This window comes from Hippopotamus amphibius, chromosome 4 (genome assembly GCF_030028045.1).
Source record: "Hippopotamus amphibius kiboko isolate mHipAmp2 chromosome 4, mHipAmp2.hap2, whole genome shotgun sequence".
NCBI lineage: Eukaryota > Metazoa > Chordata > Mammalia > Artiodactyla > Hippopotamidae > Hippopotamus > Hippopotamus amphibius.
In genome coordinates, this window is record NC_080189.1 from 173,790,477 (window position 1) to 173,816,519 (window position 26,043).

The following is a 26,043-nucleotide window of genomic DNA, read 5'->3' on the forward strand; positions in this document are numbered from 1 at the left end:
AAACACTTGAAAGTATATTCATTTGCAAATCTTTCAATGTAGAATTAAGCCTCTTTTAAGGAGTGGGGTCCTGGAACAGAGTGCCGCAGTCTGTCATATATCCGTCCTGCTCACTCTCTTTAGGAAAGCAAAAATGTAGACACTCTATCCACAACCTGAGCACAGACTCTTGAGTCCTGTCATTTTCCTCTGGGTCTTGTACTAAAAAAAAAATTTTTTTTAATCACACTAACTGTTCTTCAGTTACCTGGAAAATCTACTTAGGTAGTCCTTTACCCTTAAACTGGTGACATTTTGTAGGTAACAAAACTAAAAGTTTCATCTGTTTTCCTCTTTTGAGAGCAATAAAGTGGAAATAAGACTGTCTGGTTTAGAAAACAAAAGAGTGTTTTACTTCCGTACAAGTTCTTTCTCTGCAGGTTTTAGTAGTTTGCTTTAGGATTAGATAGTTGGGTCCTCATGGAAGCATCTCTAGATAATGCGTGTATAGAGTTGATCATTTGACAGTGTCTTGAGGACTTTACTGAGCTTTATGGTAAGTAGTTTATCATGGGAAAGTGAGAAATAGTCCCTGAAGTTCTTTGGGCTCCTATGCCTAGGTGAGGGAGAGGCTGTAAATTCCAAGTTGACCTTAAAAATATGACCATAGTCAGAATTAGTCTCGACATTCTTTATCCGGCCTTAACCCCAAGCACCTGTTGGAAGCTTCAGGGTCAAATATGGATCTTTTTGCTTGACCTTTGGCTCAACTCCATTTCCTTAGGCATCTCAGGGCAAGGTCTAGGTGGAAAGAGAAAGGAAGAGAAGGAGAAGGAGAGCAGGATTTTCACTGTCACTTTATTTGCCAAGTTCTCGTGGCAGATTCTGCACGTGTGCCCTGAACACCTACAGAGCAGCTGGTGTTCGTGACACAGCCCAGCATCTGGTAAGTGTCAGGTGTGCTGTGTGTGTCCTAGACGCTCAGGACGCAGAATTTGAGAGCAGGAGAATGAGTTTGCCCGTGGCCTGGTGAATGGGAAATAACAAGATTTCCGCCTTTCTTTTCCAGAAGAATTATAATGTCTCTGGAAGGCAATTATGGAAGGTGGACGATATCCAGTAGTGATGAAAGTGAGGAGGAAAAGCCAAAACCGGACAAGCCATCCACCTCTTTTCTCCCTCACGCTAAGCAGGAAGCAGCCAGTGAGCCAAAGTACACCTGCTCCGAGGCTCGGAAAGCCGCCCACAGGAGGAAGACTGCACCCGTGAAATTCAGCCACACAGACTCGGTTTCAGAAGCATCAGCTCCCAAAAAACAGAAGAGCGGTTCCCAGGAAGACCTGGGCTGGTGTCTCTCCAGCAGTGAGGACGAGCTGCCACCAGAGATGCAGCAGAAGCGGGCTCAGGACGCAGGGGTCAAAGAGGAGAAAGGCCCCCCTCCTCCCAGAGATGGTGCTGCCCGCCGAGCTGGGCATCCCTGCCCCCTTGCTGGTCACGGTCTCAGGGAAGAGGAAGATGAGCACGAAACGTCAGGAGAAGGCCAGGACATCTGGGACATGCTGGAGAAAGGGAACCCCTTCCAATTTTACCTCACTAGAGTCTCGGGAATTAAGCCAAAGTATAACTTGGGAGCCCTCCACATCAAGGGTGAGTGAAGCTGGGGGTCGGGGAGCCGTCACATCGCACTTGTAGGGGCCCCCTCGGTAAAACAGGACGGCCGCCTAGGAAAGATCTCCAAGGACCCTTCTGAACGTCTCTTGGGAAAAAAAAATAACCATTTTGACATTCAGATGCATTCGGTTGACAGCAAACTGTTTACTTAGGTCAGGAAACCAGGGGTGTCTCCCAGAGCCCTGTAGATCACCCTGTTGGAACCCCTTGCACAGTGCCTAGAATGACTTTACTTTTAACTTAAGGGTTAAACGTGGTGGGTTACACTTGATTAACGAGGTGGATATTTGACAGTAGGAGTTCTCTTTGGTCCCTGGACCAGCAGCCTCAGCATCACCTGGAACTTGTTAAAAATGCAAATTCTCAGGCTTCTCTCCAGATTCCTGGCATCAGACTCTGGGAGTGGGGCCCTGCAGTCTGTTTTAACAAGCCTTTCAGGGGATTCTGTTGCCCAGTCAAGGCTGAGAACCGTTGTTTGAAAGCCTGTTTTTGGTTCCTGGTGCAGAAGGAACACAAGAGTGCCCTGATCTTGGGTTGCTGTGGTTCGTCCTCAGGAAGCATCTGTGTGATATTGTGATGTATGTAGATATCTGGTCTTCGCTCTGGTTATAGTTGGGTTTTTGTTTCGTTTTTTGGCCCAGATTCCTGAAATAGCTCCAAAGTAATAAAAGGTAAAAGGAGCATCTTTTGTAATTCATAACAAGCCCCTTTCAACCACAGGGGAGTTTGTGTTAATACAATGACTTTTGGAAAGCCCCTAGGAATGGGGGGCTGGTTGTCTGGGGAACCAACCTTCTGATTCAAGTTGAAACTTTCAGCCCCAACCCCCACTTCCAGGCAGAGCAGAGGGCCTGGAGGTCGAGTTAACCACTAATCAGGCTTGCCTGTGTAATGAAGCCTCCTTAAAAAACGGTTGGCAGAGCTTCCAGGTTGGTGTGTACGTGGAGGTGCGGGGCAGGGGCCCACCTGGAGAGGGCATGGCTGCGCCCCTCCCCATACCTCACCCTGTGCATCTCTTCACCTGGCTGTTCCTGAGTTGTATCCTTTTATAGTAAACTGGCGATCTAGCGAGGAAAGTGCTTTCCTGAGTTCTGTGAGGCATTGCAGCAAATTATCAAACCCAAGGAGGGGATTGTAGTGACCCCCGGGTTAGAGCCGGTTGGTTAGAAGCACAGGGGGTCTGGGCTTGTGACTGGTGTCTGAGGTGGGGGCAGCCTTGTGGGACTGAGCCCTTAACCTGTGGGGTCTGATGCCCGCTCTAGGTGGACGGTGGCAGAATTGGGCTCAGTGGTAGGACACGCAGCTGATGTCCCCAGAGAATTGGTCTGCATGGGAATTCCAGCCTCCTCCACCACACTGGGTGTCAGAAGTGTTGAGGGTAGAGAGGAACCAAGGGTTTCCCTTGGGGGAACAGCAGGAGCCTGGAATCCCAGGTACAGGACCCGAATCCCAGCCTCACCACTTGCATGCTGTGTGGGTGATTAACAAAGGACCTAATATTCTTCAGAATTTCAGTTTACTCACCTTCAAACTGGGGATTCAGAAAAAAGGGAGAATACACGTGACGTGCCCAGCACACAGTATATTCACATGGCAGGTGTACAGAATAAACACCGTCACCCTTATTTCACAGTACCTTTCTTGCCCACATTCAAGAATAGATTGTGTTCACTGTTCATAGTGTTATAGTTATACATCAAATGTGTAATTACATCTTATGTGATGTATAAATGTCGGTGTATTTAATTCCATACTGTAAAGAATTTGATTCTACAAGATGTTTATTTTTCCTTTTTGCAAATGTCTTGTCTAGGTGCTTTGAAGAAATATAAGATAGATCTCAGTGTTGTTTCGTTTTATTTGAGAGAGATGAAACAGGAAATAGAGAACTATGCAAGATTTTGCTGTGTATAATAAAGCGATAAAGACTGGCTATTAGCACCAAGATGTGGAGGAAGGGGAGGTAACATGATAGGAGCTTTTACATAGACTGTCTCCTTTAATCCTTGTAACAGCCTTATGAGTAGATGTTACAGTTGTCCTCTTTGGATAGGTGACCGATCTGCAGAGAAGTTAAATAACCTGCTCAAGGTCACAGAGCTGATAGATGATAGAAGTGGATTTGAATCCAGGCATTCCAGCAGCAGAGTGCATCCTCTTAACTGTTTGATATACCAAAAAATGCCATAACTAGGTTGTTTAGAAGGTCTCGTAAAGGAAGAGGGACTTCAGATGGGCCTTGCAAGATGGGTAAAATGTAGAAAGGTAGAAAGAGGAGTTGCGATTTCTCTCTTGACTGTGCACCTCTCCCTTTATGGTAGGAACGTCCTTAAGAGGGCTTTTTTGTTCTTTTAAAATCTTTGAACCCAGGTACCTGTCTCCATGTCTGAAACACAGGAGGCACTCGGTAAATAGAGGTCAAATAAATGAATGAGCCCAGTCTGGACCCTCGGAGGCGCTTTGGTGGTTAAGAGCAGAAGTGCAGGAGCCAGACCATCTGGGTTCAAGGCCTGACCCTGCGCGTTCCCAGCCGTGTGGCCCTGGGCAGCCCCTTAAGGAGAGACTCCCCATCTACAGCGTGGGAACAGCAGACCCCCACAGACAGAAAATGGCTGTGAGGAGTGAGAGTTAACACATGGAAAGTACCAGGAACAGGGCCTGGCCACCCAGTGGGTCCTGTCCGAGCGAGGCTGTTGTGATCGGTGGTGGCGAGGAGGGTCGTGTGCTTCCCCTCCGCGTGGTCGGTGAGACGTGAGCTTTCTGTTTCCTCTGAAGTAAAGGCTGCGTGGAGGCAGGGTGGGCCCTCGCGGGTGGGCCCTCCCTAGAGATGACCTGTGTGCTAGAAATGTGAGGTTGGAGCTGCAGGGACCTCTGCCCTCTCTCCATGGAAGCAAGAGCCCTCAGGCTCCAGAGAGCCGTCTTGCTGGTCCCAGGCTGGGGAGGTCTCCTGGAGAGAGACTTGAAGGAGGTAAAAAACTAAGAGATCTGGAAAGAGGAAGGACGTGTATTCTTATTGTCCTTGTTAGCAGTTTCTAAAATTGCCCAGTCATCCAGTACTGAACTTGTAAATTCTGATTTTACATTATGTTTGGTGAAATAATATATAATGAACATTATTAAATAGCCCAGGGAATTTTTCTCTTGAATTTTATGGAATGTTAAAGTCTAGCCTCATAGTAACTTTTCAGTTCACCGTTTTCTAAGTCGAATTCTGCTTGTCACTGACTAGTTAATAAGTCAACTGTGATTGTTACTAGATAATTTTTATCAAAAATATGAATTAGATGTTAAATGCTTTGTCTCCTCAGATATTTTATCACCTCTATTTGGGACGCTTGTTTCTTCGGCTCAGGTGAGTTTACAGTTTTGTCTTTGGACAGAAGGGGACAAATACCAACTCTGTAAGAAAGTGCATGGTGGGACACGTGGGCTGGTCCTGCGCAGGGTCCCCGGGACGGCGCTCACCTGGAGGCGGGCACGGTTCTGAGATCCATCCGCCGGGACGGGGAGGCCTGATCCCCGGGGCTTCTGACTCATGAGGACTGGCCAGGAAGTCACTCTGGAAATTCCAACCTGAGGGACTTCCCTTTGGGACACCAATCATCTCCCAGGACTCTGGCGCGGCCCCTGGGAGGTGTGGGTAGAGAGGTGAAGGCCACGTCAAGTTTGATCTGATTTAGAAAAATAATTGAGAAATTCCCTACACCCTCCAAAGAGAAGTGAGTAGAAGTGATGGATGTGGGTACGTCCGCATGTGCTGTTGCTCCTGCCCGACAGAGCTGGTCCCTTTGTGGTGTTAAATCACCGTACCGTGCCAGGCTCTCGAGCAGGTAGAACAGGGTGGTGTCCCTAAAGAAGGCCAAGCTTTCTGTGTGCTTCGTGTTCTGCTTGGCGGCGGGAATCCTGGTCTCCAGATGGAACGTGGGGTGGATTTGTGTGTGTTCGCCTGGCTAGATTGAGTCATTACGTGCAGGAGAAGGGCCGGGGGTTATCCAGGCACGGGGAGGACCCCGTGGGTAAGGTCCAGTCCAGAACTTGGAATCAAGATGTCATTGTTACAAGCCTCGTGAATGTCCCGTCCCAGATGCCTGTTTACAAAGCTAGCTCGTAAGTTCGGCTGAAAGGAAATGTTCTTTCCTAAAAATCCTTCTTATCATCACCTAGGAGGAGAGGGATAAGTTTGTAAGCCCTTTTATTTACATTAATCAAGCCCTTTTATTTACATTAATGTAAATAATAATATAAAAAGACTTTTTATAATATAAATATACTATAATATAAAAAGACTATTTTTATAATATACAAAATAATGTAAAAAGACTCAATCTACAAATACAAATGCTGCCAAAGCATGCAGAGATAATTTTCTGTTCTCTTAGGCACTTCCCCACTGATTCAGAACCTTTGAACCCTGTGTTCCCTTCAAGATGTGTTTTAGGTTTGCTTATGTGTATTGCAGCATAACTGTCCAGGTTTATAAATTACAGTATATGTAGTTCATCATCTGAGTTTCTTTGACTTGAATAACCAAACATTTCTCCTTATGAACTGCTTCTCTGAATTGCCTGTGACTTCTTTTCTTTCCTCCTGTCCAGTTTAACTACTGCTTTGACGTGGACTGGCTTGTAAAACAGTATCCACCCGAGTTCAGGTGAGTTCCACAGAATGATGGATGACATCATAACTGTAAGGCAGCTTTAAAACACAAGATTTGTGTTTCTCAGGCAGCTGCCATCCATCTTGTTTGAGTATTTCTTTTTTTTAAAATTAATTTATTTATTTATTTATTTTATTGGCTGTGTTGGGTCTTTTTTGCTGTGCGCGTGCTTTCTTTAGTTGCGGTGAGTGGGGGCTACTCTTCATTGTGGTGCGCAGACTCCTCATTGCTTGGCTTCTCTTGTTGCGGAGCACGGGCTCTACGTACGTGGGCTTCAGTAGTTGCAGGACATGGGCTCAGTAGTTGTGGTGCACGGGCTCTAAAGCGCAGGCTCAATAGCTGTGGCGCACGGCATGTGTGATCTTCCTGGAGCAGGGATCGAATCTGTGTCCCCTGCACTGGCAGGCGGATTCTTAACCACTGCGCCACCTAGGAAGCCCCTTGTTTGAGTATTTCTTTTGAAACTATTGAAATCATACAAACATTAAGTTATAATGGAAAAACAGCTTTTTTTAATCTGTTCTAACTAATCACAAGCCTTCCTAATACGGATTTTAGCATGACTCTCTGTTGTTCTGTCCAGAAATAGATTAGGACAAATTTCAACCCAAATAAAAGAATTTTAGGTCCATTGTTAACATGAAGGAAAAAGTCATTGCCACCTGCGTTTGCGACCTGTAACCATGCCACACTTCAGTCAGCCTGTCGATGCTGTCCTTTTTTGAGTCTCTCATTTCACAAGTGATTCTTCCTGTAGCTTAGGAGGAATGCAGTTAATGCAGGGGTCATAGGGCCTTCCCTTACCCAGATTACGGAGGTGATGGGCTTTTAGTCTGTCTGCCTCATATTAGGCAGTGCAGACCAAATAAAGATGGCATCGCACGGTGACATGCCCCCGTCCCGTTTCTTACCCATTTACGTGGCAGAATCCCGTAACAGCAAGTAAGGGGCAGGCATACACATGCAGGAAAATGGTTGTCAGGGTCCTCAAAGTCTGTGGTGCATTTAGCACATCGGATCGTGGGACGCTTCATTATTAATGATAGATAGAATGCTGTTGAAATTTCCCAAGCGACTTTGACACTCAAGGGCTCATATTTCGCCTGTAACACATAGGATTAGTTTTAGCTGCATATAACAGAAAAGCAAAAATAACAGTGGCTTACACCTGAGAGAACATTTCTCCAGCCTCTTCAGAGGATTGATTGATACCCACGCACGTCAGGGAGAGTGATCTGCTTTGCTGAGCTGCAGATTCAAGTGGTCACCTCATCCGAAAGCACCCTCACAGACACACCCAGCAATAGTGTTCTATTTGGATACCCTTGGCCAAGTGACATTGACACAAAATTAACCATCTTGCTACCTTTTTGTGAAAGTTTTTAGAACACTAAATTTGAAGTAATTAACGAGGACTTCCACTTCTGTCAATAATGTTTGATCTTTTACTTTTAAAAAGACCCCATGATCTGGTAGCACAAATCGTTCCTAGGTGACAGGTGCATGATTGTCTCTTACATTATTCTCTGTACTGTGTTTCCAGTTGTAAAATAGGAAAATGTTTTCCAACTAGGAACAAACTGGGAAGGCGTGTTTCTTAGTCTTATCTTACCTAATATGTGAGAATAAAGCCGTCAGGTGTTAGGGGTTAGGCGTCAGTCCCAGACGTGTGTTTTCTGTCCTGTTCCTTTTCAGTTGAGTGTTGTCCCTTCATGTGTGGCAGAGAATCGTCCTGCACATGATTGATAATCGTGGAAGTTGTTCATCTTGCTCGATTGCTTGTTGGAGAAAAATCCAATGTTTGTTTCGTTGGGAGAGCTTGTAAAGATATATTGATTTCTAAGGATTATCTCGCTTTGAATTAACCAGAGTAGATCATGGTTCCCTTAAAAGCCTTTTTAACCTATTCCTGAAGAACGTTTTTCTATTGTCCTTTCGAGTTGAAAAATAGGGCATTTTCAATGTGCATCAGGCTCTGTTTCATTGAAATACAACCACCTGTTAGTGAATCTGCACGCTGGGGGCCTGGGCCAGTCACTCTCATATCCTGGGGATCTGGCGCAGGACCTCACTCACAGCAGGGGTTTAATGAATGTGTGGCTGGTAAGGAAGTGATCTGTTGTTTGGGCCCAAAGAAGGGAAGGAAAAGAGCATCATACTAGACAACAGTAATTGTATATCTTTTTTTTTAATTTTTAAATTTATTTATTTATTTTTGGCTGCTTTGGGTCTTCACTGCTGCACACGGGCTTTCTCTAGTTGTGGCGAGTGGGGGCTACTCTTCATTGCAGAGCACGGGCTCTAGGCACGCAGGCTTCAATAGTTGTGGCACACAGGCTCAGTAGTTGTGGCGCACGGGCTTAGTTGCTCCCGGGCATGTGGGATCTTCCCGGACCAGGGGTCGAACCAAACCCGCGTCCCCTGCTTTGGCAGGTGGATTCTTAATCACTGCGCCACCAGGGAAGTCCCAGTAATTGTATATCTTTTAATTTATCTGAATTTAAACATATTAATGCAGAGCTGACCTTGTGCCCTTTTGGACCAAAGAAGATAATTACTCAAGGACTTAAGATCTGATCTTAAGATCCCAACCCCTCTGGTCACTGCAGAGCTTCAGGCTTAGGCCACAGGGCTCCATTACAAAGGTAACCAGTTAGCAAAGCTTAACCAATCACTGCCCTGTGCTGGCCCTGTTCTCAGTCACCACACAGGCCAAAAACACATATCAGTGGCCAGGAAGCTAGCACCCCTTAACTGGGCACCAGTCCAGCTTCATGAATGACGGATTTTAAACACTTCTGATCTCTTTTCAGGAAGAAACCAATCCTGCTTGTGCATGGCGACAAACGCGAAGCAAAGGCTCACCTGCACGCCCAGGCAAAGCCTTATGAGAACATTGCCCTCTGCCAGGTGAGCTGCTCATCGCCATTCGAGACCATGCTTAGTCTGAGAGATGGAGGGAAACTGAGACCTTGGGTCTGTCCACCCGTCTGGCGCAGAAGTCCTCTCTCCAGCTTCACCTACAGGCATCTGTGCAGCCTTGGCTTAAATGCTTCCTATTTGTGGGGAACCCTTGTGGTTTGAAAGATTTTCCTTTATTTTGACCTGGTATCTCTGTAAGTAGTCACGGTTCTCCAGAGACACAGAACCAGTAAGGGTGTGTGTGTGTGTAGAGAGAGAGAGAGAGAGATCTATTTTCTAAGAACTGGCTCACATGATTCTGGGGGCTGGCAAGTCCAAAATCTGCAAGGTAAGCTGGGGCCCCCGAGAAGCGTTGATGTTGCAGTTTGAGGCCAAAGACCAAATAGAGTCTGATTCCCTCTTCCTGGAGGGAGTCGGTCTTTTTTCTTTTTTTTTTCTTTTCCACTTAAGGCCTTCAGCTGACTGATTGAGGCTCACAAACATCCTGGAGGGTAATCTCCTTTACTCAAAGTCCACAGATTTAAACGTTAATCTCCTCAAAAAAATACCTTCATGGCAACATCTGACCAAATATCTGGGTGCTGTGGCCTAGCCAGGTTGACACACAACCTTCTTCCTCTGCCTGCTACGGTGGTCCTAATTTTCCCCCTCTGGAGCCACATAGACTAAATCTCCTCCTTGCACGTGTCAGTGATTCTTGTATTTGAAGTCATCTATTTTGTCTCCCTAGTTTTCTCGTTCAGGTTCAAGTGTTCACTTTCTTCAGTTGTCCTGGTGTATCAAAGGTTCCCTGTTTTTTCCCAACCTGCCAGCCCTCTGGTTGCATCCATTTTGTTCATGTCCCTCTGGAAACAGGTTTCAGCATTGAGCAGTTTCTCTGGATTCAATTCAGTGGCAGTTTCTTTCTCTGAAGGCAGCTTAAAACTGCTAGTTTTTATTGTGACAACTTCTCCAACTTGTGTTAGCTGCCACTGACATTTCACCCGTAGCCCTTAGTTCTTTTTCACAAGAATCACTCAATACTGGAGAGACCCATAGATCAGAAGCAGACCTGTTAGAAAACTACAAGTGTGAGTCAAAAGTTATTCGCACTCTGGTTATAGTAAAAGTGTAAATGCTATAGCCAGAGTGCAGATAATTTTTGACTCACCTTTGTACCTGGCGAGCTGTGCACTGCATGTGATCCAGGTCGGATGAGGGGTGTTAAGTGGTCTCATAACAGCCTTGGTTTGCTGGGACCAAAGCAGAGAAGAGGCAGAGTGAAGGCTGTTGCCCAGTTTCTTTATAGATTCCCATAATTTCATCCTGCTACTTTCCTGTCAGTACCTGGAAATACAGTGTGACCAATGAGTCTTGGAGTTTCCTTAGGACTCTTTGTTTTAGATGGCACGTCTGAAGGGATCTTTTTCTGTGTGGCATTTTGTGTAAGAAGCAGGCAAACGGGGGGGGGGGGGGGCGCGGGGGGGGGCGAGGGGTAGCAAGGAATTCAGAGAATGTTTACGATTCCCTTCCTGTGCTAGTTCTTAAGCGGCTGCTGTAACGTTCACCTTTTCCTATTTGAGCAAGTTGTTCGGTCTGTTCATGGGCAGCTTTCATGGCCCTTTTCTCTCCTGGCCAGTATCTTAGTGAAATTGGCTTGGGATTTCTGCTCTTGGAGTACAGTGACAAGAGTGAATTACCTAGAATCTAATTTTTTTTTTCCATTTTCCTTCTAATATCGTTTCTCCTCCATCCATACAAGGTAGTTTTCCAACTCATGTTTTATCACTCTTCTTCCAGCGATAGAGTATTATCTATGGGTGTATGTGTATTTTTTTTAAAGAGTGAGACAGTGGGAAGTCTCAATCTGATCAATTTTAAACCTGTCTCACAACATTTTTCCTGTGATGTAACTCACTGTACTTTATTGTAGTTGGAGTTTTAAATCATTCCATCTCTTTAACCATCCTGTTTGTGGCTCACCTTCTACGCAAGATATGTCTTTGCTTAGCAGTTGCCTGAAATCCCCTTGTTTTGCATTTGTTTCCAAATACAGAAGTGGTTAAACGGCAGTAGGATGACACTTATCAGACTAATAGTGGGCAGAAAATAAAATAACGCAGGAATCCTGAAAACCAGCGATAAAATCAATGGAAATACAAAGTGTTTTTTCAAACGTACTGAAAAGTTTAGGAGAGATGGTGGGTTGCCGGGTGGCGTGCTTCAGGCCAGCCACTAGAGGGCGCAACGAGCCCTGTCTGCCAAACCTCCTGTGAAGAGCCTCCGTAAGCTCCCAGCTCTAGTCTGAGGGACAGGGTGACTGCCCCGTCCTGACCTACTGAAATACCTCTATATCTTGTCTATAAAATGCATTTTTGAATTTTTTTTTAGCAACCTACTTAGTCATTTGACTAAGCTGGGTCACGTAAGTCAAAGATTAAGTGGGTGCCGACGCCTCTCCCATTTTGCACACCTGGTGGTCCAGGTTCAGACATCCAGGATTCTGTCCCAGCACTCCACCTGCTAGCTGTGTCATTCTGGGCCCATCCCTTACCTGCTTAAAGCCTCATTTCTTCATCTTTAAAATGAATTACTAACACAGTATCTCATAGGGTTATTGGGCAGAGAATTCAGCGCATTTGCCAAAAAGAAGCACCCATTAAATATTATCTGTTGATGTTCTTATCATCCTTGTTTTTGTGCTTATACTTGCCCAAAAGCACACAACGAATTGCAAAACTAAACTCAAAAGCCAAGTCTTTTGACCGTTGCTTTTTCTGAGCTAAGTATCAGTTTACAGAGTGGCAGTCTTCATTCTAATTTTGTAATTCAAAGATGTGGAATACTGGAATTAACATATACACACTACTATATATAAAATAGATAACCACCAAGGACCTACTATATAGCATAGGGAACTATTCTCAATATTTTGTAATAACCTATAAGGGAAAAGAAATCGGAAAAAGAAGAAAGGTAACTGAATCACTTTCAGATAACTGAATCACTTTGCTGTACACCTGAAACTAACGCAACATTGTAAATCAACTATACTTTAATTTTTAAAAAAAAAAGACATGAAATATACTTTCCGGCTCACTCTTTTGTGGCCAGACCACACAAATGTGCCAGTCTGTGAGCAGCCCAAACACTGAGTTTACGAAGGTAGTGAACTCAGCCACCTGTCCATGAGCATCCCCAAGACAGGGGCAGTGTCATCCTCACCTGTGTAATCCAGTTGTCCTTTGCTGTCCCCAGCAGACAGGCCCACCTGTAGAGAGTGGGCTGGGGGCACTTTGATTTTAATAGCACTTGCTTCCATTCGTAGCATGCTTACCCCATGCAGCTCCTTTTCCTAAGCACTTTAAGTGTACTTTTCTCATTTATTCCTAACAACTCCCTGAATTTCGTAACAGTACCCTCATTTCAAAGAGGAGAAAGACAAGACAGAGAGATTCAAGTATTTTCCAAAGTCATACAAAGTTGCGAAGATGGGAGTTATGTCCATACACAGAATTCCTAGCTACTGAGCTATTTTTGACATCTGTATTTATTTTAACTTTGTCATCTTGAGCATATTCTGCTTAAACAAGGTCTTGCTATACCATATATTAGATAAAATGTTTTACTTCCCCACCCACCTCCCTCTTCTGTTTGTAAAGGTATCATTTTAAAACATAAAAAAATGGATTTAATACATTTATTTTCATCATTTTCTGTTATAAATATAAGAAAACTTTTGTTTTAACATCCTAATGTCTCAATACTGCCAAAACTTTTAATATTTCTTTTAAATATGCTTTGAAAACTTATATATATTTCTGTACAAGCCAAATATCTAATTTTAAAACTCTGCATAGAGTCTCATTTGTTTTTACTCATTTTCTGGCATCTAAAGAAATTAGGCCTCTCACTTATAATTATTGTAATTAAAAATGCAGTGTGTATTGAATCATTCTGGGTAACTTTAAAAAACAGTTGTTTTTTAAAAACTGGATCTCTGTATGATGCTATTCTAAAAGCTGTCTTGGCCATCAAGGGCTTGTCCACTAGAGGGCGGTAAAAACTTTAGAAACAAAAAAAAGTTGCCCTGAGTCTTTTCTAATTTAATTTTCAATAGATAGGGATATTATTGAGTTTTTAAAAAACAAGTAACTTGACCTCTTTTTTATCCTAGGCAAAGTTGGATATTGCATTTGGAACACACCACACGTAAGCAATTTTTATGAAATGGGGGAGGATATGAGTTTAACAAATCAAAGGATACACTTCAGAAGTTGCCCTTAGAGGGACTCACATGTGATAATTTTGCTGATGATGGGGAAAAGCTATCAGCTAGGAAGTAGAGGAAATGGAGTTGTTTCTTAACAACCATGAGACCAAGTACCAGGATTCTGGCTCTGGACATGAAAGTCTGAATCAGTGATGTGGTTTCTGTTGAGGACATTAGTTACAGCTGACTGGGGTGGGGGGGTGTGTATAGATTGTGGTCGTGGGTGACTGTTCGTGCGGTAGTCACATGCCTACAGATTCCACTACTTTAAAGAAGGTCTTGTGATTCTTATAAGATTCTGAGTTGCATCAAATAGAGTATTCTTAGGTCAGCTCCATGCTGTGATTGAAAGAAAAACTATTTTATAGGAAGTTGTCACCTTGGGAGGCTGATACCTGTCCCTGCTTCAAGACATCTCAGAAAATTCTCTGAGGATAGTTTCTGAAACATTGCAAACCACAAATGGGAGAAACTTTTCTCTTACTTCCTACTTGACACCTATCAGCTTGACTCCCGTTTTATTTGAGTCTTACAGCTGTTTTATAGAGTCCTTTTACATAATTGGTTCTCTAGCTGAGAAAAGAATAAGACATGGTTGCCTCGATTTCAATATTTCTGTAAATCATATTTCGCTAGAAATATGTTACACTCAAAAGAGTGTGACAGAGCCTCATCCTTCTTCTAGAGCAGTGGAAAGAGGTAGCCCACTGCTTCAGGCATGTCCCTTTGGGTATCTGTCCCTAAGATAAGAAATCTCAAAGGAGGAAGTGTTTGCCCCAAGTCTTACAGTAGCCACTGTTTTCCTGATATTATGCCAAAAATGAGGGCATATGTTCATTATTCTCTCTGTAAGCTTAAAGCTATATTTTGCCAGTCTGTTTTCAGAAAGAAGCCAGAGCAGAAAGCATTGAGCCACTTTGTGAAAGGATACCTATCAAGCATACATTATCTGGTTTTTGATGCTCTTGTGTAAATGTTGCCGCATTTACCAATGGCCCCAATTGGTAGCTTTAGTGTAATAGAGGGTTTGAGGGTTGTTGAGTGGTGACTTCAAGCACCTACTTAGCTCAGGTATCAATTGTTCTTTACATGGCAGGGAGCTCACAGAATGCTAATTTCAGCGAAGGATACAAAATAGCACTGAATAGGCTGAGTTGGCATATTAGGCTCCACCTTCAGAGACACTGATGGGCGCAGTAGTCAGCCTGTCCTGGGTAGAGGTTCTGCCACTAAAGGGTCACACCAGGTGGACCCTTGTCCCCCGTCCTTAGCTGGAACCCTAGCCAAAATGCCTTCCTGATTCTAAAATACATTCAGCAAGCCCTGTCATTCATTTGGATCCTAGGCACCATTTGCTAGACCTGCAGTGCGGGATTCCTGTGCAGGGCACACCTTGTGTGCCTGCAGTCAGTGTTTCTTGGGCATATTCACACTGCACTTAATGTGCTAGCGAGTTGTAGGAGAGCCTGGGTCTGGAGAGGGACTGCCTGCTGAGCTGGCCCAGATCTGACACAGTAACATTTGAGGAGGGCGGGGCTATCTTTTCTTTTTAGTGCTATTCAAAAAATTACTTGGTCCTTTGTCTTCCTTTTATAGATTAGAGGCTCCAAGTAGATAGGCAGTTTTCCTCCACCCAGTGTTGGAGATCGGACTAGAATCATTCAGCGGTTTATTTTCACTTCAGTTCTTAACTTATTTTTGTTGTTTCCTCACTGCTAAAATTAACTCTGTTTCCTTTGGTCCCCCCCCCCCCCCCCCCCCCCCCCCCCCCGCCCCACACACACTTTCCAAGTCCATTCTTCCTTTCGCCTCCAACACATGCATTTTGCAGGTTAAACCCAGCAAAGTTCCTCATTCAGACTTGAAAGTGCCTGGAGAAGTAATACCAGGGAACCTTTCCTGCTGTGTAGTATGTAATTTACATTTTGTTAAAATGCCAGTATCTTGTAGGAGATTGAGCTCCTGTCTTGAAGTTACTTTCAGTTGCTCATTTTAAAATGTTTTAAGGCTCATTCATTAAATATCTATTACATTCTTGAAGCACAGCTCAAGGGGATGTAAAGTGTTTTGAGACGTAATGGTTTTTGTCCTCGTATTTTAGTCTTTGGGTGAGAGAGGCAAGACAGACACATGAGCCAGGAAAGGAGGAAAGCCTTCCAGCTCCTGGTGATGGGTGTGAGCACCCTCGTCCCCCGACAGTGGAACTGCCACAGTAACTCTGAAGGAGTCTCTGGGGTCACACTTGCATCAGCTGGCACGTGGTGACCACGTACTCTGTGCGGAGCATCTGGGAGTGACCAGATGCAGCTCCATCCTCCAGGTGCTCATGAGCCTCTTAGAGACAGTGAATGTGCTCCCGCCGTGCTTCCAGGATGCTGTGCAGTCCTGGGGCTTATCTCATGATGTTTTAGAATGCTGAAGCTTTTTGGTGGTCCCCAGAGCTGGGAGCAAAGGCACCTCCCATGGCCCTGAGAATCCAGAGGGGGCAGAAGTGTCAGATGTGGCTGTCCAGCTGCAGGGTGGGCCTCTCTCTGCTCGCGGCTGTGGCAGGGCCTCCCCCACCGCGTGATGCGGTCCTCTCTCTCCCCTGGACCGCACAGTACCCAGCCTCGCCCACTCCTGCCCCAGTAGCATGAAGTAGCTGCAGCCCCGTCCAGCCTGGGGAAGCCACGCACAGTGAGAGGAGGATCCGGCATGTGTGATGGAAATAACACAACGTGGGGAGCTGGACAGTCCCCGGGACCTCTCCCAGCCATGGATCCTGCGGTTGTAAAATGGGAGTGGTAGCGCCTCCTCTGGATCGAGTGGGCTGTGCTAGCATTCTGCGCGGCTTCTAGAACGGTGTCTGGCACATAAATGCTCCACAGACATTAGCTTGCTTTCCCCCCTGTGCGGGAACAGCTTCAAACATGGGAAATGTCCCTTCTGCCGCCTCCACAGCTTAAAAGATGATATGCAGGTCAGGATTCTTCAAGGAAGATCTCATTTCTTTAGTGTGTTTTTATCCATTTTTAACCCTAACCTTATTGGAACATGCCATTTTGTCTATGCAAAGATGAATATGACTCCCCTGAGATTAGTTCTCAGTGCTGTTTGATAGGCTTCACTGACATCAGTGCATGATCTTCCTGGTAATTGATGCCTTGACTAATGGGAATATTTGTAAAACGTGTATCATTAATTCATAACTGGCTTATTGTTAATTACAGTCAGCTACTAATTTGGCAACTGTGGATGTAAATTTGCCCAGATTTTAGGGAGCACTTCTCATAAATGGAAAGAAGATTGGCTCAACAGCTGTCATTTCTCCAGCTTTGCATTAACTTACTATTTGCCAGCTTGTGTTAAATTCTTGGTCTGGCATGAGCTAAATCTCATTCTCTGTTTTTATATTCTTCTCTGTGTTTTTTAATGCTAACCCCATTCGGTCCGAATAGTATTCAGGTGGTTGTTATTTGAGAGAACCAGTGGTTCATTTTTTTTCCCCACATGTAAACTGACTTCTGTCAGTAAATATTAAGTAGCATTTTGGCCTCGGCGGAAATAAGGCAGCGTTACTGCCTTGAGTGAATCTGTAGTTGGCAGGGAGAGAATTTAGTTTCCTAAAATAATTAGAAAACTATCAGGAGGCCAGGAATTGTCCAATGGTAGATGAGAAAGTAAAGCAAGGCATTGAAGCAGTTGAGGGGGTGTACACATGGAGTGTTTTACGTTTAACAAAATGCATATCGCATTTCATTCTCACAACAGCCCTATGAAGTGAACATGGGGTTGATCCTTCTTGTTACAAGTGGAAACTGAGGCTAAGGGGACACGGAACAACTCAGGGACATTAAATGACTTATATAGGGTCACACAGCTTCTAACTGGTGAGCACTGTCTTCCAGCTTCGGATGGAAAACTTTTATCTGTATCCTGTTCCCTCCCTCTCACTGGAATTAAACTAAGAGAAATAGGCTGATGACTAGGGATGCCCCATGGGAAAGAAAGGAATCTCTAGGGCCGACTTGAGTAAAGGGAGAAGAAAAGGGAAGACTTGCCTCAAGCCCAGGTACATGCTTGTCAGGCATCTGTAAAGTGCCAGGACTGGCCACATGGACGGGATGGAACAAAAGTTGATTTACCAGCAAATACTCAGAGCATTTTGGAAGGTGGTTTTCCACTTGTCACTTAAGCAGACTTCCGTAATAATGATGTATAGAAGAAAAGACTATAAGTGTTCAAAGTGTGGGTAATATAAGAGTTTAAAGAATTCCTTTAGCTGTTGCATTTGCATTAGAAAGGTATTATGTATTTTGAGAGTACTGTTAATGCTGCTTGATCCTTCTTGTGTTTCTGAAGGAAAATGATGCTTCTGCTGTACGAGGAAGGCCTCCGGGTTGTCATCCACACCTCCAACCTCATCCACGCTGACTGGCACCAGAAAACGCAAGGGTTTGTAGGGTTCTGCTCATTTCACGGTGGTCGCTCTGTGTGCTGAGAAAGGTCAAAAGCGAGAACATTCGCTTTATACTTTTTTTCCTGTTTTTTAATTGTAAAAAACAAACAAACAAACAAAAAAAACAGAATTATGGCATAGAAGAGAGATACATGCAAAAACAAGTGATAGTATTCTTTCATTCCCCGCCCCAGTTCCTCTCTTGAGGTAACTAGTGTTAACCATGTAGCACGTAATCATCCACAAATGCCTATATTATACCTGTAAACATACATAAATATTTATACACCATAGTTTTTTCCAGTTTCACCAAATGGCATCATACATGCACTCTACAGCCAAGTAGACCCAAGAATCTGAGACAGGAAAGAGGATAAAAAATGAAAAGTCTGAACCTTTTATTTTTCCATTTAGACCCTCCTGATAACCTTCTTGGTCCTCACTTACGCCTGCACCCACTAGGGCCTGCCCCTTCCTGACAGGTATCAAAGGAAAAGTTGGGGTTGGTTATATACTAAAATTATCCCCTCACCGCCAATCACTTTAGTTTCCCGTAAAACAAATCTGAGCTGCTGTCTTTTTAGAGCCTGTAATATGGTCGTGAATCTCCGAAAGAATTGACCGTGAAGGTCTTCCGTGCCTTTTTTTTTAATTATTACTGTTACTAACACTTTGTCCTGGGTGTGTATGTGCTGGATCTAGTTTTTGATCTCTTAAGAGAATTTTGGGTCATTTTTAGGGATTTTAGGGACTTGTTCAAATCGTCTCACCCTTTGTCATCTCTTCCAGAAAGCCGTTCATTTAGGACCAGCTTTAACTTCGTTTTCTTTCACTTGAACCATTCTGCACGTCTCCGCCTTCCTGTGTTAGCAGAAACTCACCTTCCAGGGTTGGGGTATTTTCCCCTGCATCCTCCTCCTCGTTCCCTTGCTCACATCATTGCCCAACCTGGGCTAGAGCCCAAGTTGCACCTCCGGTTGAGCTGAGACAGAGAGCCTCCCAGCCCCCAGCCCCTGGGCCTGCTGGACCTGAGTGGGCCGTGCAGCACCAGGGCTGCCTCTTCCTTCACACAGCCCTTCTGAGTGTGAAAGACAGTCCTTTCCCTGAGCCAGCTAGCTCTGGTCCCCTCCTCACTCCCCTTGCCCACTGTAGCTGGTGGCTTGAGCACCCTGTCCCCACTGCCTGGTGGTTTTCCTGCAAACATGTTCTAGTTTCCACGTGTCCCACTTAACCTATGCTTCTCAAAACACAGCAGCGTTCCAGTGGGTTCAGGGTCACAGGGATGCATTCTGTCCCCAAGAGCCTCCGCTGCAGGGCCCTTGATCCACTGAGTTTCCAGTTAGCAAGGTCTTTGCTGCCCCTTGAGCTTCTAAGCTGCCAGCTTGGGTTTTGGGACTCATGACTCATATGTAGCCCCATCTAAAAAGGAAATGAGATTGACATTGCTAGTTCTCAGGGGAACAGTAAGTAAGGTTAACTAAAGGGATTTAGCGAGTTGGCTCTCACGTGGCTCAGAGACTCCCACCCGTGGTCTCCAGCTCCTTCTGGAGCTAGAGTTTATAGGCAGCCCTGCTTCCTTATACATCTCTGAGTTGGCTGCCATGGGGACAGGATTAAGAGTAAGGGGCTTCAATGTTCATTTTTCTCCTTTATTTAAAAAAGCTTTTAATTTAAACTTTTTGAAAAATGGATTGACTTAGGTAACTTCACGTGGTTCAAAATGCAGAGTACCAAGGGTATGAAATCTCCCTCCAACTTCCCTCTGCCGGCTGCCCCAGGGTATGGAGTACTGTTATCTCATGGTTAGTCTAGATTCTACTCTCTCTGATCATGTTGTGCATTGTAATTTTTTTTAAAATACTGGGTTGGCCAAAAAGTTTTTCCATGTAGAAAAACCTGAACAAACTTTTTGGCCAACCCAGTATTTAAAAGCAGTTCTTTTGTGTCATCTTATTTCATAGTCAGCCTGTCATGGCTCTGCTGGTTCTTCCCTTCTCAGGTGTTCCAGCCATCCTTTTCACCCGCTTCTTGGCCCACCTGTTAATTTCTCGCTTTTAAAATTACTTGGCCCAGGATAAATTCTCTTCTTATTTTGTGAAATGTTAAAAATGCCTCACATCTTGGTATCCTGGTTTAGAAAGTCATCATCTGTCATGTTCCTCATCCAGAACTACTCTCCTGAGTGAGCCTCTTATCCAGGAGGAGCCCCACTCACCCTGTGGGCTCCGAGTTGCTACTAGGAGGAGAGGCGTTCCCCAGACAGCCCGCCCGACATGGTCACATTACATGCAGGGGGGCTCACCGAGCTTGCCCAGAATGACACAGCCAGGTAGAAGCAGATGCAGGTCCAGACCCTGAACTCCCATCCTGGTTGCACGTGTTACCCCTCATGCGAGGGGTCTCCTGGAGGTGGGAAGGGGAGGTGTGACTTTCCACCCTGCCAAAAACATATGCAGAGTTCACAAGACCCATAGCCAGGATCCTCGCGGTTCTGGAGGCTTCCTGCCCTGACGGCCTGCCTCTCACCAGTCTCCTTTGAGAGCTGCTGGGTGAAAGAGGAATGGGGCAGTTTCTGTTTTGGCTTGTTGGGTAGAACTGTGGTGGAGGTAACCACGGAAGGGGAAAAGGCAGACACAGCTCGTACTTGCTGAGGCTGCTTTAAGTTGGACCCTGTTCATTCCCTCGTGGGTGCTTTTGTGAGCCAGGACTGTTAACCTGGTTTTGCAGTTGAAGAAACAGCACTAGAAGTTTGAAGCCATACTTCTTTGTAATTCTTTGAACTTCTTTGCTAGTTCACAGAAGGACTGGGTTTAGATGTGGTTGTTTGCCATTTGTGGTTATGATATAGAAGTTGTAGCAAAGTACACTGACAAAGAATTGATGAAATGAAAGATGTCTTTGAAGTGTTTTTACTGAATCATTTGAAAGTCTGAGGTTAAAGTAATATGACTAAATGTGGTCTATATTCATTCCAGACACCAGATGTGGGATATATATATGAAAATTAGTTTGTTCATTGAAAACATTTGCACATACATTTTTTTCTTAGTGTAGGTAACTTTTATTTTCCACTTGGCTAAAGAGCTATATTGACGTAGGCACGGGCAGAACCTTGCTGGGGTCACTAGTGGTGATGTGGAGTTGCTATAGCAGTAAGGAGTAGAACTCTTAACTGTTGTCAGCAAGTCTTTAAAAGAGATGTAGAGGGACATCCCTGGTGGTCCAGTGGGGTTTTTTTGTTTTGTTTTTTTAATAAATATATTTATTTATTTTATTGGCTGCATTGGGTCTTTGTTGCTGTGCACGGGCTTTCTCTAGTTGTGGCCAGTGGGGGCTACTTTTCCTTGCAGTGCGCAGGCTTCTTATTACAGTGGCTTCTCTTGTTGTGGAGCATGGGGCTCTAGGTGCATGGAGTTTAGTAGTTGTGGCATGCGGGCTCAGTAGTTTTGGCTCACGGGCTTAGTTGCTCTGCGGCATGTAGGATCTTCCCAGATCAGGGCTCAAACCCACGTCCCCTGCATTGGCAGGCGGATTCTTAACCATTGTGCCAGCAGGGAAGTCTCGGTCCAGTGGTTGTTTTAGAATCCATCTTGCAGTGCAGTGGACGCCAGTTTGATCCCTGGTTGGAGAACTAATATCCCACATGCCGTAGGGTAACTAAGCCCATGCACCACGACTACTGAACCTGCTTGCCACAACTAGAGAGACTGTGTGTCACAACTACAGAGCCCACGAGCTCTGGAGCCCACACACCACAACTAGAGAGAAGCCCATGCACCACAACAAAAGATCCCACGTGCAACTAAGACCAAACACAGCCAATAAATAAATAAAGCTATGTCGCGGTGAGGAGGTTATAAGGGGAATAAGGAAGGTGGCTGAATGAAGGAAGGAGCATGGAGAGACTGAGATGGGAGAGGCAGGCAGAGACCAGGTCTTACTGGGTCTTACATTCACAGTGAGGTTTTCGAAGATAATTCTGGATGTGATGGGAACCATTGGAGTGGGGCAATCGGATTTGTTTCATGTTTTATAAGGATGACCTTCCCTACCATGTGGAGCGAGGTAGTGAGAATTCACCTCTTCCTTAGGGTGAATACCTAATCAGTACGGAGATATTGCTGTCATCAGCTGTGCTCCTGACCGTTCAAGGTTATATTTTTTTCCATTCCAGAGTATGGTTGAGCCCCTTGTACCCACGAATCGTCCACGGGACCCACAGATCTGGAGAATCAGCCACACACTTTAAAGCTGACCTCATCAGTTACTTGACGGCTTATAACGCCGCTCCCCTCAAGGAGTGGATAGATTCCATCCAGGAGCACGACCTCTCGGAGACAAAGTACGTGGCCTCTGAGCACCTTGGGGTGCTTACCTCGAGAGCCGTTTGAGGTCTGGAAGGCAGGGGCCCGGCAGGAGGTGGCTGTCCTCCGGGGCATGAGGAGAATGGGGCCTGTCGCCGTCTGCACTGCCTGGTCCTCAGGCCCTGACGCGGAGGCCGGGAGATCTTCCCCCTCTCCTGAGCACACCCCACACCCCAACCCCGCTGGAGCGCTTTCTTTCAAAACTGCTGAGTTCTTTGCCTGGTACCTTACGCCTCGTGGGTGCCCCGCCGTTACTTTACGTGCTCGAAAACGATTTGTAAGTGTCCGTTACTCCTCTGAAGAGGCATCTCAAGAAAGTGGGTTGGCTCTTAGAATATTTCATGCTTATGTTAGTTTTCATGTGTATTTTGTGATTTGGGGTGGTCCATAAATCGCGATGTTCTCTAACTTGTGTTTTGTATCTTTTCAGCGTTTACCTTATTGGCTCAACCCCAGGACGCTTTCAAGGAAATCAAAAAGATAACTGGGGACACTTTAGGCTTAGGAAGGTAACAGAATTTTTACTGTTTTACCATTTTTTAAAAATTTAATGTATGTTCTCTCCATTTTCGTTTATAATTGGTATATTCTGAAGGCAGCTTCATAATATCTCTAGCACAGTTCTGGGCAAATAGTAGGCACTTGATAATTGATTGTCTAATTATAGTTTCCAGGAATTACTTGCATTTTAACGTTTTGCCTCATTTATAGGTGTAGAGTGAATGGTTCTAAATGGCAAAAGTGTACGGACGATTTTTAGTTTTTTTTATTTCTTGTAATAAAGATAAGAGACCTTTTTTCATAAAAAGTATTGTAGCTTTTGATCAACACGTCAGGATTCTTAACACAAATTCAACAGAGAACCGAAGATAGTGCTGAGTGAAGACTGTACCTGAGCTGTGATATGTTTTGTTTGCTAAACCAGTGCCCTGAGAATTGTAATTACGAGAATGACATTTGCTGTTGGTATGAAAATAAGCCAAGAAAGAACTTTAACAAAATGAAATAACCAGCAAGTTAAAGCTTAAAATTTTCTCCACCTCTCTCTAGGAGTTAGTTTACCAACCTTAGTAAATTCCCTGGAGGGGCTTTCTTAAAAGGCCCTCTTTTTCCATAAATTATTTACGCTGTGTAAGAATTCCCCTCGGCCAGTGACAGTTTTTCACTTTAATTTCCGTTTTGAAGCGAGACCACAGCTGAAAGCAGGCAAGATCTCTAAGCCACCATCTTTCTGTCCTGACCTAGGGAGGAGGGGGTCCCACACGTTGGCTAAGTGCACAGCTTTGAGGGCAGATACCCACAGCTGGGGCCAAATCCTGACCCAGTTACAAGCCATGGGACCTTGACTTGCTCCTTAACCCCTCTTGACATCCGTAAAGTGGGCATAATAACAGTACTTCCCTCATAGAACTGCATAAGGATTAAATGAGGAAATGAATGCAAGGCACGTGTTGCGTGTTCTCTAAGCACTGGCGGGTATTAGCTTGTGGACCAGTGGTTCAGAAAGGCCAGGTGACCACACATATCGTGCAGGAACCCAGTCTTCCTGAAAGCTGAGTAGCATCTTAGAGTTTGCGACCACTTTCCACAGTCAGGAGCTTGTGTTGCATCACAGCCGCCTTCCAGGGAAGATGGGTGATCAGACGTCTGTTCCACTGATGTGTAAAGAGAAACCCAAGGACTTGGCCAGGGTCATGCAGCTGGTCAAGGGCTGAGCCCAGAATAGCCCAGAATAGCAGCTGAGCCTTGTGGTTGTCCGCTCAGTCCCGTTTCCTACACCATGCTGCACCCTGGGTGGAAGTTGAGAGCTATTTGGGTTCTTTGGGGAAGTGTGTTTATAAATATCAGTGCCAACTCTGTGGTAAGGAGAATAATACTTACAAACTAAACAACACATCTGTCAGAATAGGAGCTCCACTGGGGCCGGAACTGTGGCTTATTTTTGTTTCTATCTTCAGCCCCTCGGAAGACACTCAGTATGTGTTTAAATGGATAAAATTCCTGAGTATTTTCTGAACTGTTATTGCAGCTTTGCATAAGTATCGAACAAAGCAGGGAACGCAGGTCAGTCTTCTGCAGTGCTTAAGATAGTATGTATCTATATGTAAATATATTCTGTCTTATTTATAGAGCATCACAGCTGCCTAGAGCCCAAGTGTTAAACCTCTTTCAGATGACAGGAGTCAAAATATAGTTTGACCTTTTAGATAATATTTTGGTGTGTTAAACCATTTCAAGGCAGAAATCTAATTTCATATGGCAGGTTGCTGGTTTATCTGACATTCTACTAAAATGGGTCTTTTTTTTTTTTTTTTAATCTGTTTGCTTTTAGTACAAATCAAAAAAATTTTGGAAGAGGAATACTTCGTCGACTTACTCCATTAAAATAAAGTATTTTCAGTATTTAAAAATGTTTCCCAAAGAAGGAAAAAAAACTGTACATGGGTATGAAATTGATTGCTCATGTTTTCAGCATTTTCTTGTGAACGAGGCATTCCAAGGGCAGAAAACCGTGTTCTGAGTTTTCACAGCATCTCTGCTCACATGGTGGGAGTGACTGTAGCATTCATTTTTATTCTCTCACAGCTTCTGAAAGAGCACACCCCATCCATACCTAAGGCAGAGTCTTGGCCGATTGTAGGTCAGTTCTCAAGCATCGGCTCCATGGGGGCCGACAAGTCCAAATGGTTGTGTTCTGAGTTTAAGGAGAGCTTGGTGACACTGGGCAAGGAGAGCAGGACCCCAGGAAGTGCTGTTCCTCTTCATCTGGTGAGTGCCCCTTCTCCTCGAGGTCACCGTTCTTATTCTCTAGTCCAGGAGAAGATGCGCATCAGTCCTCCCGTATAGCGAGAGGTCTCATTCAGTGGTCTGGGGATGGAAGCAGCGGTACCTTAGCATCGTCGTTTGTAATCCACTGGCCCTGACAGCACCTGGTGCTGCGAGCGTGCTGGTTTGTTCAGAGCTGCATCCCGGCCACAGACTGGCCTGTGGCTTCTCTTTCTCCACTCCTTCCTCCAGGTTGTCAAGGCAAGGACACAATACTTGATAAAGCATTCCCAGTAGAATGATAAGCATTATTAATTTAGAGACCTTTGTATTAATAATTTTGCATTCAATTCAGTGTTCATTTGTCATTTCAGAGGGGAAAAAAATACCCAAATCGAAATGTAATTTTCTTTCATTGACTATAAATGCTTTCTGTAGTTTAATTACCAGAAGTTTAATTTTTTTCAGTAAGATGGGAACTTTTTAAAATTTAAAGCATGTTTTCTAAGCACTTATAATTGAGATTTTTATTTTCCTAAAAACTAATCTTCATTCCTTTTCACAAATAGTTTCTTCAACGTGGTGCATTCCAAGTGTTGGGTTTTTTATTTTTAGATCTATCCTTCGGTGGAAAATGTGCGGACCAGCTTAGAAGGATATCCAGGTAATTGTTGGGGAGACTGTCCCAATTGTATTTTTTGTGTGTATATTTCATAAATGCCCCCTGGGAAACTTTTCTTTTTTTTAATTTTAATTACATTGGGGTATAGTTGATTTACAATATTGTGTTAGTTTCAGGTGTAAAGCAAAGTGATTCACTTATACATGGCCCTGGTAAACTTTTTAAAACAAGTAGTAAAAATGCCTTCCTCCTTGAGACCAGAAAAGTGTGGGTTAGAAATTTGGAGATTATTCCCTGTTAACTAGATAAGGATCATGAAAGTAGGTAATATGGAGCAGTGCCGTGTTCCAAAGATGCTGCCATGCAGTTGGG

The 26,043-nt window shown here is 44.5% G+C and overlaps 1 protein-coding gene across 5 annotated transcripts in view; it reads left to right on the forward strand.

The window, feature by feature from the left end:
- Positions 1-26,043, forward strand: part of TDP1 (tyrosyl-DNA phosphodiesterase 1) — a 74,779-nt gene that overhangs the window by 2,424 nt on the left and 46,312 nt on the right. For 2 of the 5 annotated variants that reach the window (XM_057732430.1, XM_057732426.1), the window contains exons 2-12: positions 850-925; positions 1,049-1,626; positions 4,959-5,002; positions 6,246-6,301; positions 9,121-9,217; positions 13,386-13,420; positions 17,823-17,915; positions 22,094-22,261; positions 22,714-22,792; positions 24,870-25,052; positions 25,665-25,713. In XM_057732430.1, the coding sequence (XP_057588413.1) occupies positions 1,059-1,626; positions 4,959-5,002; positions 6,246-6,301; positions 9,121-9,217; positions 13,386-13,420; positions 17,823-17,915; positions 22,094-22,261; positions 22,714-22,792; positions 24,870-25,052; positions 25,665-25,713 (1,372 nt within the window). In that variant the 5' untranslated portion in view covers positions 850-925; positions 1,049-1,058. Of the gene's footprint in view, positions 1-763; positions 926-1,048; positions 1,627-4,958; positions 5,003-6,245; positions 6,302-9,120; positions 9,218-13,385; positions 13,421-17,822; positions 17,916-22,093; positions 22,262-22,713; positions 22,793-24,869; positions 25,053-25,664; positions 25,714-26,043 lie in introns of all 5 variants that reach the window. The other 3 variants (XM_057732428.1, XM_057732427.1, XM_057732429.1) reach the window with 3 other exon arrangements.